Genomic DNA, 7,184 nt, shown 5'->3' with positions numbered 1-7,184 from the left:
TACTAAGAACTTTGAAGAACTTTCAAGAAAGCCAATTGTTATATATGTTCATTTCTATTAATATATAATAAAAGTCTTCTCTTAAAAGCCTTAATAGTCTTAAAAAGAATGTATGTGTGCATGAGCAAGTATTAAGGTGAATAAATCGCAGAGATATAATTATGCCAATTATGATTTCATCAAATAAGATAATAAAATAAGAACAAAGGATTGAGTCAAAAGTTTATTAAAACTAATAATAAATTATTAATGAAGTGAAATGAATCTTGTCAAAATCATGAAAAATTTACTCCATTAAACGAAAATTAGCCAGTTTTATGCCAAGTGTAGAGTGCTTTCTCGGATGCCAACGAAACCAAACACAAATTAAGAATTCTTGCAGATAGTCTGTGTTTTGGTATATGGAAGATGCTCTTAAGCTGTTGTCTTGCTACTTCATTCTGTGGTCCTCCGATGAACACGGTAAACTGGTAATAAATAAGAGGTACAAAATGCAGCAACACTTTGGAGATGAGCGAACAAATTGCAACCAAAATAACTTTGGACTTGATTATTACATCTGCGGTCTTTCATAGGTTCAAGGTTATTCTTTAAGGTATGTGATGAGAACACAGTTAACGTTCATATAAAAAAAAAGGAATAAAGCACACAAAATGTATAAGTAACTATGAAATAAAATAGTATATGATATAGTTCTTTCAAGACACGCGAAATTATTTCTAATGTCAGTATATACTTATATATTTATCTATGTATATATATATATATCATGTATATTGCGTTTTAAACAAATAAATTCATTATTAACATTTTGCAAATGTTAATTTATGTTAATTATTTTCCTTGTTTACAAAATTTTATACCGAAACAGTGTTTACATTGAATTGATATAAAATCAAAAATTCCAGGTTTCAAAATATAATTCCCAATTTTAAATATGTCGCAATTAGTTTCTATTATGGCATTCAATTTTTTTATACCACATATATACCGTATATATTAAATATGAGCAATTAATTAATTCGCTGAAAATAATGTTAAATATGCTTGGAAACAAATTTTAAAAATTAATTTATGACGACTACGCGCTATGTAAAAGGACGCGGCTATGTAAAATGACGTTGAGCAACACCACCAGCTCCGTTAGAATTGGAAAGAACCTCTCTGAGCCGTTTGATACCAAACGAGGTTTCAGACAGGGTGACTCCGTGTCGTGTGACTACTTTAACCTAATGTTGGAAACGATAATTCGAGCAGTAGATTTAAACCGTACTGGCACAATATTCTACAAAAGTGTAATGCTGCTTGCGTATGCCGACGATATTGATATCATTGGTCTGAACACACGCGTCGTCAGTGCGGCATTTTCCAACTTAGAAAAACAAGCAAAGCAAATGGGTATTGTGGTAAATGAGGATAAAACAAAGTACTTTCTGTCAACAAACAAATCTCCGGAGCGTCTTGGGACCTACGTCACTGTTGACAATTATAAGTTCGAAGTTGTGAAAGACTTTGTTTAGGAACCAGCTTAAACACCAAAAATGACGTCAGCCTAGAGATTCAACGAAGAATTACTCTTGCCAACAAATGTTACTTCGGGCTAAGTAAGCAATTGAGAAATAAAGCCCTCTCTCGACAAACAAAAATCACGCTCTACAAATCCCTTATCATGGCTGTCTTGCTGTATGGTGCAGAAGCTTGGACAATTACCAACAGTGATGAGAAGGCGTTAGGTGCATTCGAGAGAAAAATTCTTCGGAAGATCTATGGTCCCTTACGCGTTGGCGACGAGTATCGAATTAGATGGAACGATGAGCTGTATGAGCTATACCGCGACATTGACATAGTTAAGCGCATAAAAATTCAGCGGCTACGCTGGCTTGGTCATGTCGTTCGAATGGAAGAAAGTGCTCCGGCTAGAAAGGTATTTGATTCGGTACCCGCAATACGAAAACGCGGTACCCGCAATAAGAAAACGCGGTAGAGGACGTCCGCATCTTCGGTGGAAGGACCAGGTGACCAACGATTTGGGGGCGCTCGGTACTACCAACTGGCGTCAGAAGGCAACTAATCGGGCTGACTGGCGGAGGCTACTCGACGCGGCCAAGGACGACACACGTCTGTAATGGCCAACTAAGAAGAAGAAGAAGAATTTATACGACCATAGATGTACAGAGGTTTCATATACGAATAATAAACATATAATTATAATGATCATTTCACCACAAGGTGAAATTTTAAAAAATTAATTTATACGACCATTGATTTACAGAGGTTTCGTATACGAGTAATAAACATACCATAATGATCATTTCAACACAAGGTGGTCAAATATTGATGATACTTTTCATTATTGCTTTATTTTAAAATGATCCTTCAACCCAAATATAAGTTAATCTTCAACCCAATATTATGTTAATCTGAAGAAAAATCTGAATGGATGATAATTCTTGTCAGATCACAAAACTCATCTGTACCAAATTGGCCAAAAAAGCGTACCACTTAACTGTACTATACTTAACTATAATAACTAGAGCACAACCTACACAGTACTACTGTATCGTTACTTATAGATCACTGCTTATGAGTAAGTCATATAATCAAATTTTGTGTACCCACTAATGATTTTTGTCGAAGTTTTGAAAATGCGGATAAGGAAAAAAACTGTACTTCACCTTATGTACCATTGGCCATCTCTGTTTAAATGGGAATTTAAAATATTTGAGGCCTTCTTTCTAACTGACTTAACAAAGTTATCATGTCTTAAAACCAGGAACACAGCTAAGTTCATAGACTTGTGAGGTTAGTTCACCACGCATCCCGCATTATCAAAAGGACACCGTTCGTGTACTATATGCTTTAACTAGAACTTAAATTGTGGTAAAGTAAGGTTTGGTGTACAAGACAGTCACTCCAACCTAACTTAACCTAGGTTAATTCGGTTAGCCGTAAGTGTTACACAGAGACCTCTCCATCTCTCGCGCTCTCGCTGAAAGGTACTTTAATGTATCTTATCTTTGTCATATTTTGTTTTTATAATCTCATAACAAGAAATTCTAATAATAAGTATAGAAATATTATAAAATGGAGTTGTTAACAAAAAAAAACAACTAGTAATTGATATATTATTATCAAACAAGTGTTTGTTTTAACTACTCAGATAGTTCGGATACTGCAAAACATATATCCGTCATCACTAACGTTTAGATTCATCAAGAATCTTATGGGATTTGGTAGTTTTTGAAAACATTTGTAATAAAGTATTCCAAAGAAGTATTTATACATATAATTCCGTATCTGACATATATTTTAGTCTACTATACATATATAAAAAATTTATAATCATAAACAAGTTACATATTATTATAGGTTATCTCAATTTATATCTATATATATTTATAACATCAAATTTTGAATTATTTATTTTATTCTTTGCAGTTATGGTAGCTACCTTCGTACTCAAAAAAATCTTCAACTTTAAATATATTTTTCTCATTATACTTAGTGCTAGTTACGTCATCAAACAAGATTCAACTTACTTTCAGAAAACATTTAAAAAGGATTTAGAATATTGTGAAACCTGCTTTCAAACACAGACTGAACAATGCAGTGCATTTCTTAACACAACACTTCCAACCGATAGTCTAATTCTTCGTTCATTTTATATACTCACAAACTGGATACGGCCGGATAAAGTAATACGTCATCTACGTTTGAAGTCAACCAAAATAGAAATAGTAGGCAAATACTTTAGTAATAGAAAGCGTTTAAATCAAATAAAAAATGATCTCATTTCAACTGATGCCTTAAGACACTACTTAATTAATGATGAAAGCATTGGTCGCTTTCATCTATGTCCACAGTTCGGACTCAACCGTTTTATCAACTATTTCCTACAAATACCTAATCAGTATGTGGAAGACAATACCTCTAACCGAGAGAGAACCATTTTGGTATATATGCTGATTCATGTTCAGCCGCTGATTTTACCATTACTGCAAGCTAATGGATTTCCTGTACCAAATATATATGCAACATGTGGTTTTAGTATATTTCAGTCAAACGCAGGTCAGTCAATGACGGCATACCGAAAATCACCTTTTGATTTGAAACTTAAGATCGCCAAACAAATTTTGGAGGCAGCTATTATGTTCTCATATGGTTTTGCAAACTTTCGCATCTATATTACTGATATGTCTGAAGATAATATATTTTATGATGCCACAGTTAATAAGGTTTATTTCGTCGACTTGGATACAATATTTGTCATCGACTCAGAATCTATAGGTCACGATGGAGTTCATCGTCATGATTTGATAGAATGTCATAATTGCTTCGCTTATTCACCAGATGATTTGTGCAGCCATAAACTAAGTGATATGAATTTATTTGCAGCTTGTCAATTATTACGTGATAATACGCATAACAGCTTCGGGGGATTTCTTAAGCCATATCCTGAAAATCACTCTACACTCTTTCCTAAACTGGCAGCTTTACTTGATATTTGTGTGGAGTGTCCGGTGCAGAAATGCCATAATCGTTTCGCAGTTACTTTACAAATAATTGATATTCTTGAGGAATATAGTAAAAATATATAGTATATATAGTACAATAAATAGTAGAATAGTACAATAAAAAACTTAAAAATTCATTTTAAGAATAACAAAAATGTTAATTATTTATTAGAACTTTGTTTTCAACATGTCCATATCATTTTGTAGGTCCTTCAATTCTTTAAGCATGCTCTTTGCTAATTTTCCTTCTGGTGTTTCGACAGGTTCATACAACAACATTCGTATTGATTCACGAAGCATCGACTCTGATTGTAGCAAAAGTTCCTGGAATTCAAATTGAAAAATTAATAATCAAAGTATGACTTTTACTTGGGTTTATATATATTTGGGAAGAAGGTTAGGTTAAATTGGAATAGCACTTTTGGATTTTTTATAAAATATATGTATAATAATAATACACAATAAATTTTAGATGCGGTGATCGACTCTAAGGACCTGCAGGTCAGGTTGTTGTACCATAACTTGTATATTTTTCTTGTTACTTGCAGCCTTTTTCCGATTTAAATATAGGATATATACGATATTAAAAAAGCAGGCAGGCTAATACACATAAGTATAAGTCCACAATCAGGCAGCAATGAAGACTATTACAAGGTTTCACCTCTTAGTGTTTCTACATATAGAAATAATGGAGACAACAAGATAGCAGATGAGATGGCCGGAAAATTTTCCGAAGTGGAGATGAATGAGGTCACTGTATTAAGATAAACCTCTAGGTGTAAATTACGAATGATTTGTGAACTAATCGAGAAGACTTTTGGTTGCTACATTTTTATAGCCTAGATTAGATAGGAAAAGTATGAAACATATTTTGACCTGAAGTTGGTATACCTACTGGAATTCTAATGGATACTATGTTGGTACATCCATACTTCATCGCTGATGTATTTCACGAACTGTACATGATAAATAGAAAGTGGATTCAATCGATAATTTTCTATGTCTGTCCAGGATCACAAATAAAATGGCTTTAATAACTGAAATATCATTTCTTCACTGGGTTAATAGACAACGAGGATAGGATTAGCAGATCTGCTTAACTCATCGGGAAGACCAAATAGTTATCTAAGGGAATATGATATAGAAACACTGCTTAGAATAGCTTGCCTTCTACTGCTAACTTCGAATACAATACAATGGGCAATAGATATCTCCTAGTTGAAGTGTAGATATTTGTAGTGACAAATACTCTCTCAACCTATCCAACCCTAAATTCTAGAATATAACTTATATAAAAGTTGTAGCACAGCAAGTATTCTAAAAACCTTTAAAAAACTAATTAAAGACAAATGTTGACTAAATATAAACAGTAGGATTATTTATTATTTAGTACAGAAGGGCTTATAATATTAGATTCAGATTATAAAATAATTTCTAGAGTACTACATTAACAGGATCTCATAGCAAATTTTTATAAAAAGCGATATGAATTTGCTATAAAGTTAAAAATACAACGATGCTTACCTTTAACTCCTTTTGGGATATCTCATTTTCATTAAATCGCATACGATTTAGCTCAGCTGAAGCATTACACAATTCGTATAGCGCGATAGCTTTAAGACGCGATATGCCCGGCTGAATAATTTGCAACACGTTTAAGATCTCTTGACAGAGTCTCACCTTTCTTTCGTAAACTTTTCGTCCTGGACGATGGGCCAGATTAAGTATAATAGAACGTAAAATTGCAGCTACATTTTGCTTAATGTCGATCATCATGTAATGATTACGATGAAAAAACCGATTCAGTTTTCCCAACAGAAGTTCGTATCTATAAATGTCATCCTTTGCGTGAAATATTTCCTCTTTTGCTCGTTCCAATATATTTTCAACAAAGTCTGTTTTCACTGTATGTTGACAGGTAAGACACTGCCATTTGTTATTCTTTTTAACGACGAAACCATCACGTTTATTTTGTGCACACGGTGGGCAAATTAGACTGCTCATATGAGACCCCAGTTCTGTGGGATCTTCACAACGTGCGCAAGTACAGAAGAAGTATTTTCCCAACTTTAAGTTTTGACGACGTTCTTCGGTGCCCTGCAAAAAGTGTTATCTTATTTTAAATGCTTCATATTACAATAGGTTCAAACGTTTACTGACTAAGAGGACATTTGTGTAGCAGTTAAGTAACATTTCGCCTTGAGTGATGTCGCGATTGGCATAAACTTTCATTTTGTAATTATCATCTATAGCTACCACAGTATTGGTGACACACTGATGTGACATCAATGACGCATTTAGGTATACTGCACGCATGTATGATGTGTCTGGAGCACGTATTTCAAAGCAATTTACATCAACTATGCTACACAAACGCTGCAAGAGTTCTTCATCAATCGATTCTTCATCTGACTTGAGATAATTTGGTAGCCCCGAATTGATTATAGGTGTAACTACATTTTTCTTGATTTCGTCCCATACTTCAGTATTGCGTCGTTCCTCCAAATGTGCTTCAAGCTGTATAAATTTTTTATAACATTCAGCCGTTTCAGTGTTTTCCCGAAGTAGAAGACATTTAAGAACTCCGTAGATCTGACCACCTTTCTGCAGCTCAGAGGTTTTTAGTTCATTCATATCAACGAATTTGTTACAATCGTAGTCATTGTGTGT

The 7,184-nt window shown here is 33.7% G+C and overlaps 2 protein-coding genes across 2 annotated transcripts in view; one reads left to right on the top strand and one right to left on the bottom strand.

Moving 5' to 3' along the window:
* The first annotated feature begins 3,440 nt into the window (after positions 1-3,440).
* On the top strand, positions 3,441-4,621 carry LOC119681265. The gene has a single exon (XM_038094408.1). It carries the CDS (start codon positions 3,441-3,443, stop codon positions 4,596-4,598), a length of 1,158 nt encoding a protein of 385 aa, XP_037950336.1. The 3' UTR covers positions 4,599-4,621.
* Positions 4,622-4,647: 26 nt separating this feature from the next.
* Positions 4,648-7,184, bottom strand: part of LOC119681264 (SET domain-containing protein SmydA-8-like) — a 5,100-nt gene continuing 2,563 nt past the window's right edge. The window contains exons 4-6 of the mRNA XM_038094407.1: positions 6,675-7,158; positions 6,039-6,611; positions 4,648-4,838 (exon numbers count right to left, since the gene is read on the bottom strand). Coding sequence (XP_037950335.1) covers positions 4,683-4,838; positions 6,039-6,611; positions 6,675-7,158 — 1,213 coding nt within the window. The 3' untranslated portion in view covers positions 4,648-4,682. The remainder of the gene's footprint in view (positions 4,839-6,038; positions 6,612-6,674; positions 7,159-7,184) is intronic.

The sequence above is a fragment of the Teleopsis dalmanni genome, chromosome 2, assembly GCF_002237135.1.
Source record: "Teleopsis dalmanni isolate 2A chromosome 2, ASM223713v2, whole genome shotgun sequence".
Classification (NCBI taxonomy): domain Eukaryota; kingdom Metazoa; phylum Arthropoda; class Insecta; order Diptera; family Diopsidae; genus Teleopsis; species Teleopsis dalmanni.
This window is presented reverse-complemented; position numbering and strand designations above follow the sequence as displayed.